General features: G+C 39.4%; 1 protein-coding gene across 1 annotated transcript; it reads left to right on the plus strand.

The window, feature by feature from the left end:
- Nucleotides 1-885: 885 nt before the first annotated feature.
- On the plus strand, nucleotides 886-19,131 carry dnai3 (dynein axonemal intermediate chain 3). The gene is made up of 21 exons (XM_065956321.1): nucleotides 886-898; nucleotides 2,797-2,981; nucleotides 3,473-3,577; nucleotides 4,072-4,200; nucleotides 4,308-4,507; nucleotides 4,741-4,857; nucleotides 5,193-5,389; nucleotides 6,427-6,545; nucleotides 7,215-7,304; nucleotides 7,580-7,669; nucleotides 9,161-9,280; nucleotides 10,304-10,377; nucleotides 11,437-11,590; nucleotides 11,943-12,027; nucleotides 14,182-14,303; nucleotides 14,465-14,525; nucleotides 15,074-15,204; nucleotides 15,308-15,518; nucleotides 16,414-16,505; nucleotides 16,818-16,934; nucleotides 17,826-19,131. The coding sequence occupies exons 1-21, from the start codon at nucleotides 886-888 to the stop codon at nucleotides 17,958-17,960; spliced, it is 2,547 nt and encodes an 848-aa protein (XP_065812393.1). The 3' UTR covers nucleotides 17,961-19,131.
- Nucleotides 19,132-22,005: the final 2,874 nt, after the last annotated feature.

Consider the following 22,005-nt stretch of genomic DNA (forward strand, 5'->3'; position numbering starts at 1 on the left):
AAGAGACACCGCAAATAAAACAAATTCTTACTTTCTGCTCAGGTAAAAAGGCTGATTCTCCTGAACCTTCGGAAAAGACTGGTAAGAGAACATTTAACACAATTTTGGAAATGTATCCATGTTTATCTATGTTGAAGAAGAGATAGTAAAGTATGGCTTTTGTTTTTGAAAATTATTATGAAAATAATAATTAAATCACTTAAAGCTTCACATTTAGTATATTGACTTAAGATTGCTGGTAGAGTCCATTTACAATCCGTTACATAATTTATTTAATATGGCATGGTCCTTTAAAAAAGCTGAATACCATTTCTTATCATTTATAATCAATTATTTTCTTGGCTAAAGTAGGACAGCTTAATCACAAGTAACTGTAACTTTGAAGTAGGGATGCAACAAGCATGACTGAAACTGATCATCAGAGATGTCTTTGAAGAGAAGGAGAAATGAAATGCATTCGTCTGATGAGATCTTGAGTGTAAAGTTGCATAGCCTTTGGGCATGCTTTCTGCTCAACTGGGGCAGTCCCAATTGTCATGTTATGATTTACTGTCAATGTGCTTTTGGTCAAATGCAGGTCACCAACATCCCCTACACATTAGGTTATTGGCTCCAGTGGGAGTTAAAAGTACGGCTTTTAAGAGTCAAAACTGGTTTCCCGCCCGTTCATTGATCATAATCTTTACCTGACCCTAAAAATAACCCCAAACCAGGCTGTTACCAGATAACCTTGCAGATTATTCTGTCATTTTCTGACACAAATGTTGTGCCAGCAAATGACACAAATTTTGTGAATGAACAATAAATTAACACAGATTTTGTGTCTGTTTGAGAGCCGGCATTGAATGCATGTTATTTTTACTCCTGTATAGATGTCTCAAGGGCATGAGAGTCATAGGTAAACCTATAGGCTAATAATTGCTTTTTGTCAAGGCCTAAATTTGTAATTAGTATAAACAGAAATAAAAATAGTATTTTACTACAGTATTCATGGAAATATAAAAATCCTTCAGTGGAGTATGCTACAGGAAAGAGGCCAGACAAATTTAAAATATCTCTTCAGCGCAGTCTGCAAGAGCAGTTTAATTACATTCTTTAGGTTTATGGAACATTGCACATCACACTCTCTTTGTCTCTCAAGCAAATATTTCCCATGAATACAAATGCCAAAGTTGACACTCAACTGTGTGAAATGAGGGGTGTGAGTTTCCACTACAATGATTTGGCGTGAGGCCTAAGTGGTGCGAGTGGGGAAGGTTGACACACCCAGCTGGGAAGTGGTTACTTAAGCTGTACTTAAGCATTCCAGCGTCCCCTCTGCAACCTTGTGGAAAGACTTTGAAGAGAGAGACCTCAAGCAGGATGAAAACTATCATTATGCTGGGCCTTGTTTACTGTAGGGTTCCCTGGACGGAGCCTATAGCCTTGATGAGGACACTGCAGATATTGTTTATGTGGGGATGGTGCAGCTCTGTAATATATAGTAACAATACTGGAAATATGTCTGTAACTGAGCAGTTTAACTCTTGAATTCATGCATTATTGATCAGCCTGTATACTTGAAAATACAGCAGCATTATCCATCTTGGCTTTTCACAAGGACTGCATTTCATTCAGTGATATAGTGGGGTGGTCCACCCAGTAGGGAGGGGCAGGTGAAGGATCAGAGGTGCTGTTCTGTGTTTGATCCCAAAAAGAAGGGACACAAATCTGTGTCAAAGTCCGTAATGGCAATGGTGACTTTAGCTCGTGTGCATTGTGTGAATGTCATCTTAAAAGGGAGCTTATGGCTCTTAGTTGTGGTATCTACACATTCCCTTTCATCATGTTTTCATCTCTGTTTTCAGCACTGTTTCATATATTACCACTTGCTGCAGTGAGGTCCTGTATTTATTTCAGTCTTGTTTACTGATATCCCTTTACAGAAGTTTGAATAACGTTTTTCTCAACTGTTTCTTACCAGATAAATATAGTTTAGAAACTGTATTTTAGTTTTTGTTTTTCCCTGCCTGATTTAAGATTGTCATGGAGCTTTGCCTTAAGGGACATTATAATGTTTGGCATTTTCAGTAGGGTTACGGTTATAGTAATAATAATAATATACACTTGTTGTGGCTACCCCTGATGCCCTGATGTTTGGAAAATAAATACAAAGAAGAGGCTTCTTTAATGCCTCTATGCTGTAGAAAAACAGAGCCCTCCAGAGCAAAAAAATGTGATGACAAGTTCTGAAGGGTGGTTTTCCTGTGGGAAGAGGCAATACAGTGCCACAAAGGCTGACTTATGCTAGTATCTCATATTCTATTTGTTCTTGACATAGTACATCTTTACTGTTAATTCGGCTTCAGCTGTGGCTCAGTGTTAGAGTCGGTCGTCTCTCAATCGAAAGGTTTGCTGTTCAATCCGAAGCTTCTACAGGCCACGTGCACTTGGGCTATTTACATTGCAACCTCTACCTTCAGTGTTTACTGTGAAAGTTCTTTGAGTTATCATAAGACTCGAAAAGAACAATATAAATTCAAGCCATTTATAATTTTTTGTAAACATCATGCTGACTCCTCTGTCCTCCAATACTGACAAAGACCAATAACATAATCTTTAGAGTTTTCTTCTGTTTTGATATACCAAGGAGTTGCTTTGCTGAAACACCCGTAGATTTCGAGAACAGTCTGTTATTTATTATCTGATGTTTTTATTTGCTACAAAGTTGATAGTTCAAGTCCAGATTTTAAATATTTAATCCCCTCTGTCTGCCAACTTTCTTGTCCGTATTGATCGTGATCTCTCTCCCAAAAGGTCACCCTGACGATATTTTCCCCATGGTCCTGACATCAGCCACCCAGAAGCTCTTTGGATGCCTTGCTGATGAGGACGTCACAGGGGAAAGCCCTTACAAGCTTCTGAAAAAAGACGATATCATACAGGACATTAAGACAAGAGCAGCAGTGTCCGATTTCAGCCCTGTGAAGCAGACTGTGCTGGTGAGCTGATCTATTGTCATACAGATCACTCAGACAATACCCCCAAAGACACTGTGATGATACACAGACCCAAAGTTAAAGGCTGTGGGAACAGACCTGTTTAACCTAGTTCATTCTCTGTCTTTGATCTAGATTCAAACAACAGTTACCACCACTCTTAACGTTGTATGCTTTCATGCCACTTCTACTACACTTCATTACTCTAATGAGACCAGAGAGCACCCTCTGGGATCCATACAGACTCATCTGTTCTTTGATGATGAGTCTGTGGTTGTCTGTCTTTCTCTCCCTTTCTGAACCTCAAACCATCAGCCTTCATATCTGAAATCCACATCTTACTGCATCATTAACTATCAAAACCAAATCACTGATGAAGAAAGGATACCTGTGGTTTCCCAAATCAACTCAAAGTCACCACAGTAATTATTCTAAAGAAACTTTGCCATGGAATTCACTGGCTGCCATTCATTCTAAAGTCTTTTATCTGACAGGACTACCCAGAGGATGAGATCTTGCTGGTTTTTGACAGGGACTTCACCTATGACCAGTGCTTCTACCTGGCTCTGACACCAGAAGCCAAGAAGAGAATACTCAATGTAAGCAGGCGACAGCCTCTTGTTATGGTACCACGATTTTTTATTTATTTTTAGAATTGCTCCTGTTCTAACCATTGCCCTGACCTACTACTTAGAGTTTGATCAGTTCTGAATTTTTCCAAAAAAGCATTTTCTAGTTGTCAACATGAATGTCAAAGCATGAAAATATTAACACCAGAGGTAGATCCATATTTTCTTTCATGTGATTTAGGTTAACACGTATTTAGGCAGAAATGTTTTATACATTTTGCGCTCCTTTATCACAAAGAGTCATGGCTAATACTTTTGGAATGCTTTTTTAGTGAGTACTGGTATATTTTAACCTGCCAAATAAAAATAAAAACAGCTGACAAACTATGCCCTTATCTACCTGTAGATCCAATACTTTATGGAAAGCGTGTCAGTGTGGGAAGATTTCTGGTTTGAATACAAACCATTTTGAGGAGTTTTCTATTCTTTAAACTTTACATCATGTTATTCACTCTTTGCTGCAGCCCCCAGAGCCTGAGACACCAGAAGTGTTGGAGAATGAAGTCAATAAAACCCCAGAACCAAGGAAATGGATACCTCAAGGCAGTGAGCAGGAAGTAGAGAAAGAATCAGTTAAAGAGACCAGAGAAAAGGTACTTAAGTGTTTAAAATCAAATTAGAGATCCATAACTCATTTATTTTTTTCTCATCTTCACTTGTGCTTCAATTATACCTTTCTTTGTCTTTTTTTTGTCCTCAGCTGTGTTTCAAGTGCTCCATAGTGAGGAGGAAGTTTGGTGCTCCAGTCTGCTTTTCAGACCGCAATGCTGCAGATGCAAAGGATGCCTTCTTAGAGTGTCCTTCCTATGAAGATAGCAGATTCAGTATCAAGCAGATGCAGAGGGACTGCGGAATACAGGCTGTTCCCAAACTGTGGAGCAGCAGTGCTCAGACACAGTGGTATGCCAAGTGAATTAGTGCACATGAAATTGATTTGTTCTGCAGGTGGGGAAGCACTCACAGGTTTGGCTTACACCTGCCAAACTTGTGAAAAGCTGCATTTGATATTTGATATTAACAGTCACAAACTAGAATTCTTCCATACTATTTGTTCTCGGTTTTATGCTTTAACTGTAACTCCAATCCCACAAATGTACAAATGTATTGTTTAATTCATTGTTCCCACTTTACAGGAAGGTTCTGAACAATAACTCTACCCAATACATGCCAAGAGAGCAAAGTGATGAAGAAAGAGAGAGTATCCTTAAGAGTAAGAGCCTGAAGAACTTTCTCAACTCAGTGACTCCCAGGTAAAAGTGTTAAAGTCAGCGCAAATCCATACATTACTGTGTCAACCTCATGGTAGTGAAACACATCCGTTAATTGCCATTAGATAGATATGATAATGTTTTAGAATAGTATTAGGTTACTGATGAAAACCTAACCTCCCCATTGTGTTATAATCTGTGTTCTAGTTTCATTTACAGCCAATAAAAGAAACATTGTAATCTTTCACTTTCACACACACCCCAATATCCATGTACAATAATAGAGAAGAGAACATCTCGAGTATTATATGACTCATATATATAAAAGTTTGGCTCATATTCATTTTACCTGACATTACTGTGTTTTATGTCTGCAGGGTTTTGCACGCACTTCAGCAGACAGAGATCATGAACGTGTTCATCGATGACTGGAAGGCTCTGGGTGCAGGAAATGACGACAGTGATTTTTTTGGGCAGGTTTCCGAAGGTCTGATGCTTTTTAGGGCTTTATCAGACCAGACGCACACAAAGAACAAGAAAATCAGCTGCGTTAACTGGCATCCTACCATCTACGGTAAAGTACAAATTTACAGTCAGGGCACTGGTAAAAGTTTTCTGTCAGTTCTTTATTTTAAAAATAAATCCATTATTTAGATCAGATTACTGAAGTAAGTATATATTAAAGGTAATTTAAATGTCAGTCAGTTTAAGTCAATAATGATACCTTGCGTGACATGGGGGAGGCGAAGTGTTTAACAGATTGTTGTTTTAAATTTCTGCAAGAGCAAAATGTTAAATGTTCACAAGCATAGTTTCATTCCCAGAATCTCAATGTCACTGACAAGTATCTGTATCAAGAGGTGTGATGAGCAGTTTCTATAAAACATTGGTTTCTAATAGAACTGGGGACCATGAAGTTAATATGCAGGGAACTATTTTGGGGAATTTCAGAGTCCAGTTGCTCATGCTCACAGTCTACAGGCCAGAACATTTACATGACTGAACCTGATTGATGAAAGACATCTTAAAATGTATACACCTTTGTGCTCTTACATAATTTATGTTGGTTAAAAACAACACCATTTTTTATAATATAACAACATGATAAGTTTGTCTGCTGTTCATTTGATATACTACAAGCATCTGGCATTTGTGTTGTAATATGAGTTAAGTGTAGTAAGTTCATAAATGAAGCTGATGATATGCAAGCCAGGTTTCTCCAATGAGTCTGGATGATGAGGTGACATTACAAACATTATCCGCCAAATAAATGTTAACTAGTCCACGTAAGCTAGCAAGCTAACATTAGCTAACCACTCCAAATAAAGGGGCCTCCATACTTTGAATTCCCTGCTCATGCTGGACCTAATTTACCTCACAGTCGGTAGGGTTCTCTTTCTCTTCCGTATATTGAATTTGTTTTTCAAAGATAGTTCTAGCAGAATACAAACATCAGTGTGAATGTACATTATTTAAAGCGATATCAAAGTGTAGCCATTAAATTCAACCAGTTAAGAAGTAGGACGAGTATAAAAAGACTCTGCCAACATGTTTACTCTCTGCTGCTTTGTATTTGATGCATTGCAGTGTGATGTGTTTTTCATTTGATAGGTATCATAGCTGTGGCTTTGACAGAGAAAAAGAAGGAGCAGTTGAATGAGTCCACAAAAGTTGATGTCAGACCTTCACTCATTATCTTCTACAGTTTCTCAGACACCAGTGGTCCCCAGGTATGAATGAGTGCTACTCTCCCAGGTATGGTGGGGAGTGTCTAGTCACTTTGCTCTCTCTCTCATTCTTTTCTTACTCATCTATTCTTTGCATTCTAGTCCTGTATTTCTGTGAGACGTAGTTGGAAAACATGGATTTGCTTAGTGCTGTCATTCAAAGCCATCATTTGCTTTTGCAGAATTTGAGTGGCTCTATTGATTTGACCCATGCTCCCAATCAATGAAACTGCGCTGCTAAATCACTCACAAGTAATATGAGTTCTGTATGACGTATCTGTTCACTGGAGCATGTGTCATGCTCTGTTTCACTGTCTCCTGGAGCAAAAATGATCAAATGGCAAAGAGTTACTTTGTGAAGGAAAAGAGACATAGTGGAAATAAATGTTGTTTAAAACTGTGGGGCAAGGAGAATGTTGTAGCTTAATCTTTAAAACGCTGACAGATTTAAATACTTTTTTGGAAAAATGACTTCTCAGTAATATCATCATGCTCCTCCTGGATCTTTCCCCTCTTATATCTGATAAAATAAGATCCAGTTTTATGGACTATAAGATAAACTCTGTATGGAGAGTATAGAAAAAATAAATACTCTGGAAGACAAGTATCCAATACCAAGGAATGTCTTCTTTGAAATATAATATTTCTCTGCTGTTTATGTGTTTTTTGCAGTTGCTGCTGGAGTGCCCAGATGACATTTTTGCCTTTGAGTTCTGCCCCTCTGATCCAAATATTGTTGTTGGCGGCTGCATAAATGGCCAGGTGCTGACTTTGCTTTTGATGACTAGTCAGCCTTATAGTAACGTTTGTGCCTCAGCCTTACCCCTTTGATAACAGGGAAAGTAGGAATTATCCTATAACCCTCATTTATGTTGTCACATCCTGTATGTTTCTCATATATTGTTTCTGTTCCCATTCTGTTTTTAATCAGCGCTAATTTAAATATTTATTGGGAGTTTTTTCACCCAGTGAATTCTATTTGAACTCAGCTCAGGTGTTGATCTTTGGTTACTGATATTGTGTTGCTGTTGTCTCAGGTTGTGTTGTGGGACATTTCTGCTCACGTCACACACTTACAGGGAACTCAGGCTGGCGGTAAAAAGTCCTCCATCAACCCTGACACATTCGTAAGTACCCATATCCTATCTCTACTGTGCATATTGTTGATACAATAATACATGGTGTTCTGTATCCGTGCTAGTGTTTTACATGTGGTATCAGTTACTTTAGCTCTTTGGCTGGTGATGATGTCACTTTGGTTTATTCAAGTATGGGTCGTCAGTTTATCAAAGCACGCTGCATGTTTGCTGTAAAGGACAGGCTGCACTCATCTGTGGTGCTGTATGACAGAGAGAGATGATGATACGTTCTCTCCTCCTCCTCACCCTTTCATTAGATGAGAATGCTGTGGTCTAATGGTCCTTTTCAAGCCAGCCACAGCTGTCAAAACTAGTTCCATAAACACACTAATGCCACAAGTAAATCTCAAAGCAAGTTTATATCGTTACACGACCCCACTACTGCGGAACAGAAGCAGCTTGTAAACACTCTGGTCCGGCTGAAGAGATCAACTGAATAAGAAACCCATCACAAGGACATAAAGTTCAAAGAGGGGTTATTTTTTGACTTAACTTCTTGGTTCACGGCATAACTGCCCTGTTGACTTTGTATTATGAACATAAATAAAGAAAAGCGTGGAGAGGACAGAGGTAATGATACGTGACAACAAACAGGGCCCTGATTTAAACCCACAGCACAGCAAGAACATTAAATCTACCGTAGCTTATTATGACACCAGCACCAAATATACAACCAGATCTGTTCCCTTAAAGCCTGACCTCCCCTGACATCTTCCTCTCAGCGGCTGTATTTAAACAGACACATATACGCCCCTATCTATTGTCCGGCCTCTATTTGCTATCTGTATTTATTGCCTCAACAGTATAGCAGCTGTCTCCATCCCTGTCCTCACTACTTCCTACTTTTTTGCGTTCCCCTCTCCAACGATCATACCTCCCTCTATTCTCTCTCTTTTCTTGTTTGCTTTTCATTCCCCAGAGTCAACAGCATCAGCACACAGCTCCAGCTGTTACACATACACTCCATCTTCCACCAGATAACACACAAGCAAATCCGATCACTGCCCTCCCTTGTGTTTGCGGTGTAAACAATAGCGCTTGTATCTGCTAAAAGGCTTTATTTCCATATTGAGTACTAAACCTGCACCTGTTGCTCATTTATCAGATAAAGGAAGAATTAAAAAGGCTTGCTTGATGTACAAAGCCATTTTACAATGAACGCTGTAGAAGTCCTGATTTTGTTATTTCTGAGTTTTATTATTTTAGTAATTCAGGCATAACCCATTCTACTTTTGGACCACCTTAAAAATGAGATAATGCTTCTCAAGGGGCTATCCTTTAATACATTCAAATTTAAAGATCTTTGTGGTTGATGGCCACAGAGTTACTCAGAGTTTTTTTCTGTTGGACTTTTCATATATTTTAAATGCAGACGTATTTGCAATGTTTCAGGTAATGACTGAAACAAGTCCCTGAACTTAAATTGAGATGGTAGAGCTCACTGTACACACTCTGTCTTTGTCCCTGATCTTCTACCAGGACCTGGATGACAACAAAGAAAAGAAGACTCCTATTGTGTGTTACTGTGCAGTGTCTTCCATAGAGAGTGGCCTTAAAGCACCAATTACTGATGTCCAGTGGCTGCCACCAACATTTGAGGTATGCAGAGCTGAGGGGCAGAGATTTTGGAAGGAATCTTACGTCAAGTAATCAGAATGCTGAGCTTGTAGAGAGTTATTTCTCCACAACTTCTATCAGGAGTGCATCGAGTAGATGTCGGAACATTTTACAACCATGTTGATCACTATTTCCCCCTTCATCTCTATTTATTAAAAGTGTTTAACAGTATGTGACTGCACAGCATGAGTGCACTGTATACCGGTAAGTGCCTTTTTTTCAAGTTATTATTAACTCCAATATAAAAAAAATAAAGCATAGTTTCCAACAAACCGGAGTAACCAGAGTAAAATTTAAGCTTCCAAAGACTTAAAGGGTTGGGTTTTCATTTTGCTCTCATAATTTATACCTATATTTTTTTACTTTGAGTTTAAATCCAACCATTGTTAACAAGTCTTACCGAAGATTAAGGATTACCGTAGTTAATAACAGGAAAGTAGTTAGGGCAGAGAAAAGGCTATGACAGATTTCAACACATGGTGGGTATGATGATAGGAATACCTAGAATTAACAGGCAGGTATGAAAGGAAGACACTAGAGGAAAATGTTCTAAATAGTTCTTTATTTACAACATTGATGTTGTTCAGTTTGAAACAAGGTACACATGATGCAATCATAACTGTAAGAGGTAATGCTTTAAGCCATAAAATAAATAATAAGGAAATATAAAGTCACACAGATCCAATACACTGTTACTGTCAACTGAACCATATTCTGTGTTATGAAACAATGAATATATCACATTTCTGGTTTCCTGTTGGTGTGTACCCCTCGGGTCTATAAAGCCAGTTGTTATCAATCATCTCCAACAACTAGCACTCATCTGGATTAGTGAAATAAGGCAATCAACAAAGTGCACCACGTAAGCTCATAAACCCCCCAAGTGTCTTCAGGAACCGTATTGTTTACAACACTCTCTCTCTCTCTCTCTCTCTCTCTCTCTCTCTCTCTCTCTCTCTCTCTCTCTCTCTCTCTCTCTCTCTCTCTATCTCTCTCTCTCTTTAGGTGACCAGGACAGGCTTAGCCGTAGAGAACAAGAGTAACCTCTCTATTCAGGTTGTCACCTGCTCCCCTGAAGGGTATGAAGAAACTGTTCAGTTTATAGTTAGCTCATTACAAAGTGATATGACAGAGTTTGTCCTGAGATGTCTGCACGTTTGCTCATAAGCCCGCTGATGTGATGCTTCATATTGTGGTCCACTGCCAGATGCAAACATTAGTCTTCAGTGTCTCTCACTTCGCTCTGTTGTTAACATCACCCAACTTTTTACATTCTGTCTGTCTGTTGGAATCAGTTCAATCAGCTGCTACTTCTATTTAAGTATTACTTTTGTATAAGCATTATCTGCTAGTGTGTGTATGGGTGTCCTGTCTGATGGCTTTTAGTACCTGACCCCCAAAAAATACTCTGTTAAAAGTTAAAGGCATATGTTTAACATTTAGCCAAGTTAAACCTTTGATAAATAAGTGGATATCAAGCTAGAAGGGAAGGAAGGGTTAAACTGAATTTGTTAACTAGGTACCTCCAATGAAGATGCACCCTATTTTTTCTTCACCTATAATGATCCTATGTTGTATTATTATTCTGAACCTCTACAATAAGTTGTAACTAAAGGTATTTAATTCATGCAAAAACCTTAAAATAGTTCTGAGTTTCTTATTTATTGTCCTTGGTTGCCTCTCAATACTGTGTAAGTACAAATGTGACACTCAAAATCCAACATCTATAAGTGCACTGAGGTTCTGCATGGATTTACAGCATCAAATGAAACCAACATGTCATCCTTGTGCAGAACAAAATGTACCGTCGGATATTTAGAAGCTATGCAGTCAACAAAGGAACAGTGTTTGCAGCCTTAGTACAGTCCCCACATGACTCTGTTTTTCATTCTGGATTCCCAAAAATAGTCCTTGTTTGCATGATTCACAGACAGACATGTCAGTGAGTTCACAGGCCTGATACGTGTGACTGTCTATCACAAGACGTTGCAGAGTTGTTAATGAAGTACATTTATTTCTGCATCTGTGAGGATGTCTTAACACACCAGCATGTGATTTTCAGTTTAAATTGGTCTGTTTCTGTTTTTTTTCAGTTTAAGTTTGTATTTATTTGTATCTTTCTCCCTTTCCTTTCAAAGTTCTATAATGTTCTGGGATGTGCGAGCAACAAAACTGTCGAGACATTCAGCATCAGGCAAGAAGCAGAAAGCCGATCAGAAGAGCCAGATGGCCCCCTTCAGTGTCCCTGATACCTTCAAACACCTGGATCAGACATGGAAACCTTTGTTCAGGGTACTGAGAGGCTGCAGCTGAAACCAAAATACAACTTGAAATAAATAATACTTAAAAAGATGATTTACAAAATGATGTTCTCTTCTGCTCTCAAGGGGAAAGGGAACTTTAAAATGTTCATGTATTAATCACTTGGATTATCCTGGTTGTATTGTAACATAAAACATTAGCTGCAGAAAACTTTATATTTATGTTCTTTATTTCTTAAATATGGCTCATTCAAAGGTTGTTAGTTCAATGTTGTGTTAGCATCATATTTGATTATGTTTTAAGTAATGTTCAGTCTCTGTCAGCTCCTTGTGTGTCAAAATGTGTCTTCTTCTCTTCTGTGTGTCCGATTTCTCTTCAAAAGATCGATACCAGTGGAGAATATGCTCCTTTGAAGTTCAGCCTGGAACACTACACCTGTTATGAGAATAATACAGGTGTGACCACAGGTAAGAGACTTTACCCTTGAGGCTGCCTAGCATTGTATGTTTCTGTCTACTGCACCCAATCTCCATTTTTCCTACATTCAGACACACAAATGAGCATCACTTGGTTTTATCGTCTTACTCGCCCAACAATCAAATATCTAAATAAAGAATCAAACTGTCTTAAAGTAACAAATCCAAAGTAATGTCACAGGTTTACATCGTTTAAATAATGTGCTGAAGTTTATATGTAAAGTGCTGATTTCCCCCGTTTCAAACATCTTACTTTTCAAACAACCACTGATGATAGAAATGTGAAGGTAAACAAGCCAGAGGTGTGAAAGCTGTCAAAAGTACAAACAATTAAGATGGCAGACTTAGAGGTAAAAAACTGATTTACAATTAAAAGACGTACATCTGTGAGGAATAACAACTCTTTAATTCTTTGTGATTTAAGGCAATTTTTTTATTTTTAAACTAAGATTGTATTTATTCATCTTTGTCAAGGATCCACTACATCTCCTACAGTTCTCCTCACATCTTTGTGAGATTCTTCTCCTTTTTTTACCATCTTTATCTCTGAAACTCGAAATATTATCCCCCTCCCCCAGCTAAACAATTAGGGCCCTAGCACAGACCGCAGTGTGACGACTCTAATGCTACTGAAAGCATGATTATTTTTTGCTAATAGTTTTTTATTTTGTACCTCTGGCCTCAACTAGTCATATTAAAGTGTTTCTGACTGCAGGGCTGTGATTGGAGGGATGTTGAACTCATCAATTCCGCTTTGCGTGGTTGAGCACAGGGCAGGGTTCACCCGGCCCCTCTGGGACTCTCATTTTCTGTCTCGCTCTGCTCTCCTCCGGTTTCATAGCACTTTATTAAGTGATACTTCCAAAACAAGGCCCTCATAGTTGAAGAGCATTAACCTTGCTGACTGTCAGCTCTTTGCAATATGCCGCTTAGGCTCCTCCAGGGCCAGAGGATGATCGTGTGTGTCCTGGCTGGTCAAGAAGAGACCTGTCTTTGTCTGGTTGAAGGTCTGCCACCATAAACGCAGCTTTAGTGACTGGAGGTTGTTCTATTAAAATGTTCACTAACTAAGGCAATAAATCTGCTGCTTTTTTTCAGCAGCCCTCAGCCAGTGTGTTATTAAAGTTTGAATTAACCCTTGTGGGGTGTCCACTTGAGAAGTTTGACTCATATTGATTTGGTCTACACAATGCTTTTCTCCTTGCTCTGCATTCATCCTTCTCTAATGTGTCCTCTGACATTTCATTAAAAAAAGATCCACTTTGTCCCAAAAACATTACCAAATGATTTTCAACATATTTTTGTGAGCAACCCCTTGAGGGGATTAGGCAACCGCTAAGCAGCAGAGAAAGATGGTGAAAGTGAAGCCGTATCATCTGTCTCGTATCTTTACACACATCTTAACCGAGGGAAAGTGGATTTGGAAGATGTGTGATTGGGTAATCGGATCTGACCTTCAGGAGCTAATCTAACAGAGTGAAGCTGAGACTTGATTGGGAGCGGCCGGCTGATAAGGGGGTGTGAACAGACAGTCCTGTACTGTCCCTGACAGACAGTTGAGCTTTTGTGATGGAAAAGGGCTCTTCCATCACTACCAGTATACGGCCTATCTCAACCCTCCCACCCTTCTCCCTTACTCCCCCCCACCCTACCACCCCTTCTTGCCACAATCCTCAATCTCACCTCCACCCTCTAACTTTCCCACTCCCCTCGTATCCCCTCTTACCAACCCATTCACCTCAGCTGTACTCCTACCCACCCTGCCTTCTCTTTTGTCCTTCTGCCGTCTGCTTCATGGTCAGATTACAGAGCAGGCTGCACATATGTCACCTTTCTATCTCCCTTAACTTCTTACTTAACATTAATAGTATGTTATGTTATGTTATGTTATGTTATGTTATGTTATGTGTTTTTTCCTTAGGTTAGGATATATGTTTGGGGATTTCGTTCTAAAAAAAAATACCCCAAATAGTTTTGTTAAAGCCAGGCATGAGCTGAGTCAATGTTTTATTTCACATAAGGAAAACTTTTCCCTGAAGAGATTCTTTGTCTTCCTGTTTGACTGTCTAAAAAAGTGTTCAACTTTTAATTCTACCTTATTTTCTCTATTACATCTTCACCCCTTTTTGGTTTCCCTGAGAGAAGAAGGTAATGAAAATGATGACAGCTCAGAGGTCATCCCAGACTACAGCCAGCTCAGAGTGCCTTCAGCTAAAACACTTAAAACCCTGGAGGATGTCAACACCAAGCTCTATGTTGGAACAGAGGTACATAGTCTCAGCATTAAAAATAAAGCAATATTTCACTTCTTTACAACTTCCATGCTAATTTCTTCCAAATATAAATAATAAATCAAACAGAATGGCATGTTTGGGAAAATGTTGAAAATGCTTATTCAATGTTTCTATATCTATAATTTTACTCTCAGGATGGGGAGATTGTTTACGCAGACTGGAAACTGTTAAAAGACGACTCTGGACGGCTAAACAGTGAGTAATAAATCGTGTTAGCTTCCAAGCAGACCAAAGTGTTTGGGAGTTTTATTGAATGAACAACAGTCATAGCATCCTGTAAGTCTGGATAAATGATAAATAATAAGTTATAATGTGCAGTATTGGTGCTTTGTTGTGGCAGTCATGTTATCACCTCTACTACGGTAATTAATACCTTAATACTTCGAATAATAGCTGGTGCTTTTATTTTCTTCAGTCTATAAAATGACCCTGCCTTTATTTGAGATAGGCCTTTAATCATTTTCTAAACAAAACTCATGCACAGCAAAGACTGGAAATGTAGACCAAAAATAACATTTAACTGAGAGAATCTGCTTTGCAAGAATATTTAATATTGTGAATATTTAAAAGAGACTTGACCTTTAATTAGGATGGGCTTTTATTTGAAGTTTTACAGTAAATCATTTGACAGCGACATAGACTGTAAACTGTTTCTTATGTTTTGCATTTCCTGTTGATTCTGAAGAGGTACATTTCTGTAAAATAACAGCACACTCTCTCTTCCTGTCTCTCGTCTGTGCCAGGTGAGAAACCCCTTCACTGCTCCAGCATCCATCACTGGATTGTGAACACGGTGCAGCGCTCTCCTTTCTTCAAAGACATCATCCTGACAGTGGGAGCCTGGGACTTTGCCATCTGGAGAGAGGGTGTCATGGTAAAGTCACTTTCAACTACTAGTTCCAAATGATACTAGACCAGATTTGTTGCATTTTAAACCCAATGACTCAGTTCAACTTGTTGTAAACTACAAAATCCAGGGTGGCCCCATTATCCAGTCGCCAAGCTCTGAGCAGGTGTACACTGTGGGATGCTGGTCCCTGTCCCGACCAGCTGTTTTCTTCCTTGGCAAAGAAGATGGCAGCATTGAGGTGTGGAACCTGCTGGCAAAGACCGGTGCACCTGTACAGGTCTACGCACATGTCACCAAAGCTAAGATCACCTGCATTAAGCCCTGGACCGCCAGCACCTGTAAGTTCACAGCCTCTGTGGTGCCTAATTTAGAATCTATATCAATGAAGCATTACCTGTTCTACTACGTTGTAGTTCTTTTGTGTTACACAACTGAATCAAATATAAGAACATGTTTAACTAAATGTAAATCTTTCGGGGCGGAGTAGCAGAGATAATCACTCCATGATTCCCTGCCAGCTTCAACGTCATGTTTTGTTGTTGTTTTGATTAAGAGCCCCCTAATGGCTGAATTTACATACTGTGCGCTGCCAAGACCCCTAATATACCTGTTTGTCAAAACCCACTTTTAATACTATCCTTTGATCTGTGCTGTGTGTGTGCTGCACCCTATATATATGTATATGTGACCAATATACCAGTATAAAATGCTGAGACATGCACCGTCATGACAACAAGTGCAGCTCCAACCATCACTCATTGCAATCGATCAATCGACTTGAGTGAAAATTCACACCCGTTCATTTTGTCTTGCAAGCAGTCACTTCTCTGCACTAAGTTAGCTAGATACATAGCAATGAGGACTGATGGAGCCACACTCTCCTTCATTATGTCATAATCATGCACTGAAAGAAAACAGTGATATACTGCAGGTAAATACAACTTATGAAGTGCTGACTCCTCAGTTAAGGACAATATAAGTGACCTTAAATCTGGTATTGTAAGAGCTACACGACTGCATAGAAACTAAGTTTTGTGGACTTCAAACCGTTTCAACCTTTTTTCACTCTGGAATACAGAAACAGTCTGCGTCTATTATGCTAGTTTACGACTTTCCCAGATTTTACGGTAAATTCTGACAAACTTGGTGATAAGTTCCTTTGTTGTAAGATTCCTCCAGTCATTGAGTTCATGTTGAAGTTCTTTTATTATGTTTGGTTTTGTTTGTGTAAAGCCAAGCAGCACTTCCTGGCTGTGACTGATGACCTCGCAGTGGTCCATGTTTTCAGAATCCCAAAGACATTCTACGTTCCCTCCAGGAGCGAGGTGAGACAGTCCAACTGAATCTTCAGTACTCACTTTAAGTTTTCGATTAATCAATTGTTATTTTGTATAATAATGTATAAATGGTCAATCATGACAACATGAGGTAATAAATCAAGCACTTCAATATGCCAAGTTTAACTTTTACTGTGAGTTAGTGCACCAACATGAAGCTATGCAGTTCTTGACAGAACGTTGGTCCAGTGGTTGAATAATTGGGAATATTGTGTTGTTATTCTTGACTTTTTTAATGGCTCCCTGATCAGTAAACATCATTGATGTTTGTGAACTGCTAATCTTCTCTTTTGTGTGCAGTATTTAAATGTGAGGAAATACTTTGAGCTGGAGGAAGACAGGCTGAAAGATTTATTGAGGAGAAAGGAGCTTTGGGCAAAAGAGAAGAAGGAAATTGAAGAACTAAAGAAGAAACTGGTGAGCTTCAGTTTCTAACTTAATAAAGAATAAACCGACTCTGTGGGGACATTGCAGCAGTCCAAGAGTTCAAACAGAGGCTCCTCCTCTTTCTCTGTATCCTCTCTTTCTCTTGTTTTTTTTTCCGCCCTGTGTCTCCTCATTTATAATTCATTCACATCATCATTTGATCCTGGTTCACTGGGCCGGGTTTCATTATTGACGGCCAGTGCATTGCAGTAGATCTACTAACTATAGACACTAATTCTGTCAGTGGCTAGAGTGAGACTGGATGAAAGTTATGAAGAAGATAAAGTTTTGTTTAGTTATCTTACATTTCTCTTCGTTTGAGGTCAAGGTTCATGTCCAACCTCTGTTGTCACGTTACAAGGACAAGAAGCCTCAGACATTAAATATAAACTGTTTTTCACACTGTCAGTGGAAAGATGTGTCTTGTCCTTTCACATGATTGTCTGTATATATCTTTGACAATATTAAAAGTGATAATGCAAGATTAGTATTTAACAAACGGTCCTAAGAGGATCATCCTCCCTCTGGTAAGAGAATTATTATTAAGGATTAAATGAAGCATTAAACATTATTTATCTGAGCACATTTGCAATTCTTTCAAGCCTTTCCAAAAGCCTGAAAAGTTTTCCACATGAAGTCATCTTAAAATGATGGATTTTCTAGACATTTATTCTCAATATTTGCATTCATGAATGAGAAAAAAAAAAGTTAATAAGTAAGATGATACAGCTGAGATGATAGGTTTTACAAAACCTTTCCCAGATTTGACCTCAATAATTCAGCTTTAAAGAACAGAAAGTGTCAGATCTTTTCTAAGGACAAGTTTTAGAGTATTGTTTCACTCGCTATCATATTGTTTATCATTCTTTTTTCCGTCTTCAGGAGCCAGAGATGCCCAAAACAACCCTGGAGGAGGAGGAAGAGAAGGACATTAAAGACTACAAGGATTTCCTGATGCTGGAGGAGAGCGTCCTGAAGGACCTCGGCCTTTGGCAAGATACATCCAAAAAAGAATAAGTAATCTATGTCATACAGCATTCATTTAATTGTTCAAACATTTCATACACCGAGAGACAGCGACACAAATATGCAACAGCAAAACATGACGTGTTAGTTCCTCTATCATTAACTGGAAAGTCACGTTACAATTCACGTATTTCAAGAAGTTCACAAAATAACACAACATGTAAAATAATGTGCTTTTTTTTTGTTTGTTACTGTTTATAGTAAGAGGTAACATAGAGCAGTACACATTAATTCATCATTCAGACTGTTTCAGGGTTTGGTGTTCAGGATCAATGATGGATTTTTTTTTTTTTTATCCACTCATCTGAGATCTAATTACTGGGTAATATCATCCATTAGTGCCCTCTTCAACACGGCTCCCTGAGGATCCTCTTTGGAATATCAATGATGTGACCTTGGCAGGAAGTCACTTAATACGTCTTCATTTTCATGATATTTATCTTTTGGTGAAAGCGCCTCTAGATTCAAGGTTTTTGTAACATGCTCTTACAGATGGGCAGTGAAATGTCATATCTAGTATATAAAAGAGATTTATATGGCTCATATTGTGTGATCTTAATATGGCAGTGCTTTACAGAGAATACATTTAAACAGCTGGGATTTGGAGTTAGCAGATGTAGAGAAAATGTGTGAAAAAATAGTGCTCAACTTTCTGATTATTTAAAAAATGTACGCTCTAAAACACATTACTTAAGCACTGTTTCAAAGCTGCACAAATCAACATTTTCATAAAAACAATCACATCATCAACTCTGCAAGGTGAAAATAGTTATTATAAGTGTAGAACCCATAGAGACGTATTATCCCTTTCTGCAGCTCCCTTCAGCTCTTTAGGTATCTATGAGCATCGCTTCCTTTTGCAGCCTGCAAATTCACTCTGTTTCAGTCTCATTGCAGACAAATTCTCCTGCAAAAGCCCCCCAAGCACAAAGTATGTCACCTCCCTTTGACATAAATGGCTGGTCAAAAACTGCTAGACATCTTTGTGGAGGTTTATAGAACTTCAAGAGGAAATTCCCTTTAGGCAAGCTCAGACTTTTGCTTTTCTCCTTCATGAGAATAAAAAAAAAAAGCACATCTCAGAGGTCTGGGTCCACCTCAGGTCAAGAGCAGCCCAGCAGACCTTTAGTCCCAACTGACAGCCGGTGCCCTGCTAGAAAAGAGGCTGCAGGAGCAGAGGGAGGGGGTGGGGGGGTCGCTGCATTATACAGGGGCAGCTGTCTAATGCTGGGCTTTCACACTGTGTCTGATGTGCTTAAAAAGGAAAGAGAGAGGGTCGAGAAAAGGATGGACAACAGAAAAATAATTAGTTAAATGTTTTTTTAAGGGGGGGGGGGGGGGGGGGGGGGGTAGCAGGGAAGTGGTGTAGGGTGATGAAAAAAGGACTAGCTTTCCATCAACAGAAGGGAGCTGGCTTCACTCTGGCCATGACTCATTCACGTGGACGGTCCTGTCACCGAGCCTGTAGGGGTGGAGGGGGTGGAGGGGGGTGAAGAATAGGCTGCTGTGAGATGCACAGAGGCAGGCGTCCATATGGCCCCTAAAGGCACCAACAAGGCATGGGTGACAAAAAAAGGGGCCTCTGCTGCTCCCCGGTCGTCCCCCCTCCTCAAACCTCTCTGGGAATTCTGTTTTGCGGTCTCTATCCTCTGCGGAGCCTCTCACTTTCTCCCAGGCCAGCTCAGGAATGTGCCTTCTGAAAACCAACACACACACACACACACACACACACACACACACACACACACACACACACACACACACACACACACAGGGGGAATGTCTTCACCCTCTCTGTTTAGTTATTATTGTGATAGCTGATGCAGAAGAATGCTGTGCAATTGGGGTTGCTTGCATGCAATGTAAACACTCGTACATGTAGTATTAAAAGTTTTAGAGCATGGTGCCTGCATATGTCCATCCTCCGATGAGTCTGCTTCTATTTGCGATTTCCGCCTGTTAAAAAAAATATTTGCCAATGTTACCTAGTGTTGCAAATTTGTGGATAAATTTTAGTAAATAATATTTAAAAGAGTAGAGTTTAGACGATGTCTTTGCGTAAAGTACGGTAAGTGTTCTGAAATAACTTTTGTTGAGATTTCTTCTCTCAATAAATAAACTGAGTATACTAGAGGAGGAGAGTTTAGCAGGTTCAGCTCTGCTCAGCACTTACACTCTCTTTTTGGACAATGTAAGACACCACACCAATAAACCCGTTGACCGCCCCCCTCCTGGCAAGAACGCTATTCATGATGTCGGATTTTCCTCAGTTGATTTCTTCATCTAAGCCCAAGAGATTCCTCAAACAATCTTTGAACTAAGGGGGGTGTCTGCAGTCTCGTTTTTTTATTTTTTTTTATCACCAATACTTGAATGTTTTTTGTTTTTTTTAGGCCAAATCCTGGGAAACAATATGAGCAGGTGCTGTGCAGGAGGAGCAGTAAATCTGGACTGGTGAGTTAAGCATTCCCCTAGCATTGTTCTGGAAGGCCCCTTAGCTGCTCCTGCTGGGGTCCACCATCCTAAAACTTCCCAACATGGGGGGAACGCTACACATTTGGCACACAGTCATTCAGCTGCAGACTGAGGGATACAAATCATACAAACACACCATGAGAGAAGGTGTTTCACGACAATGCAGAGAACAGAGTCAAGTCGATATGTTTCTTATGGTCTCCCTTCCAGCTCATGTGTATCTAGCGTTTCTAATTCAATCATCTTCCTGCTTGATCTCAAAGAAGCTGCGGAGTTGCTCAAATCCATCCCCAGTTAAATCTTCAGACCTTGTTTCATCGCTGTAAACCGAAAAGCTGTTTCTCTTTAAACTCTCTGAGAGGGCTGGTGGTAAGTTTCATTAGTTGACCCTTGACCCTCATAACAGATCAGGTGACCAGGGCACTGCCGAGGAATGTTCCCTCTTGACTCCTTTTCATTTTCTTAATTTCAAAGCTCTCAACTGTTTGGATTCTTGTCATTTTACCAGTCCCTCTCGAAGTGTGTGTGTGGGTGTGTGTGTGTGTGTGTGAGTGTGTGTGTGGGGCCGTAAACACAGTGTTTCTTTAGTAACAGCTTATCATTACTTAAAGTTAATCTGTAACTTAAACTGAGATTCACTGAAATAACAAAAACAAAACGCCGGTGACTGACAGAGCTCTACCTTGCCTTTGCATGCTTGACAACATTTTCTTGTGCTGTGAATCATACATCCAACGTGAGTTAATGGTTTCATCAAAATCGTCTTAAACAAGACTACAGACATGTTAGCAGCTCTGCGGGGTTGAACGTCTGCACAGCACTACGCTCATGATCAACAAGAAGACGCTCACATGCTGAATGTACACATTGAATGTACGCATAAGTACAAAGTTTCAGATGCTCGTGTTGTGCAAATATTTGATAAGCAACCACCAAATATAGTTCAAATTGAAATGCCAATCATAGATCACAGATGAAGTCACCAAGAAGGGGGGGCATACATGTTTGTACTAAAATGTATGACCATGTGTTAAAAGTCTTACAGACTTTGCAGGATCATTAGCCAATAACGTTCTTCATCAATAATAAGTAAAAGCATTTATCAATAGAGTATTTTCACACTGATTACAAAAAGATATGCACACGTGAATAACGTATGCACTAGGGCCTGGGCTACATCAAAAGAGGCACTTGGTGTAGAAATAGTCATACTATTATTACCAGAGGTTTTCATGTTTCTGACACTGAATCATCAGCCCATCAGCAGCCATAGCTCATAGTGAACATTGACATGCTATATCTTGGTGTAAACTCAGAGCAGGAAGCCTTAGAGTGAGATCTGTCATCTAAACCATCAGCCCATCAGAGACCCTTCAGGCTTTTCCTACGACAATGGAAACTTTTTAAAAAATGGCCTTACTGACATACTATCACTCACTACTTTCTTCATGTGTCATAGGCAACATGTTTGTTTGAAATGTTCAACCTGGTGACATTCTCCCAAAGGCTTCAAGTCGTCTACGCTCTACATCTGTTCAGAAACAACATGTGTTGTATAATT

The sequence above is a fragment of the Labrus bergylta genome, chromosome 6 (assembly GCF_963930695.1).
Source record: "Labrus bergylta chromosome 6, fLabBer1.1, whole genome shotgun sequence".
Classification (NCBI taxonomy): Eukaryota; Metazoa; Chordata; class Actinopteri; order Labriformes; family Labridae; genus Labrus; species Labrus bergylta.

What these genes read in the sequence shown, in the direction of transcription:
- dnai3 (XM_065956321.1), top strand. An exon ending in TAATACAGGTGTGACCACAG is followed by an intron (nt 12,028 to 14,181) that starts GTAAGAGACTTT and finishes CCCTGAGAGAAG; the next exon opens with AAGGTAATGAAAATGATGAC. An exon ending in AGCTCTATGTTGGAACAGAG is followed by an intron (nt 14,304 to 14,464) that starts GTACATAGTCTC and finishes TTTTACTCTCAG; the next exon opens with GATGGGGAGATTGTTTACGC.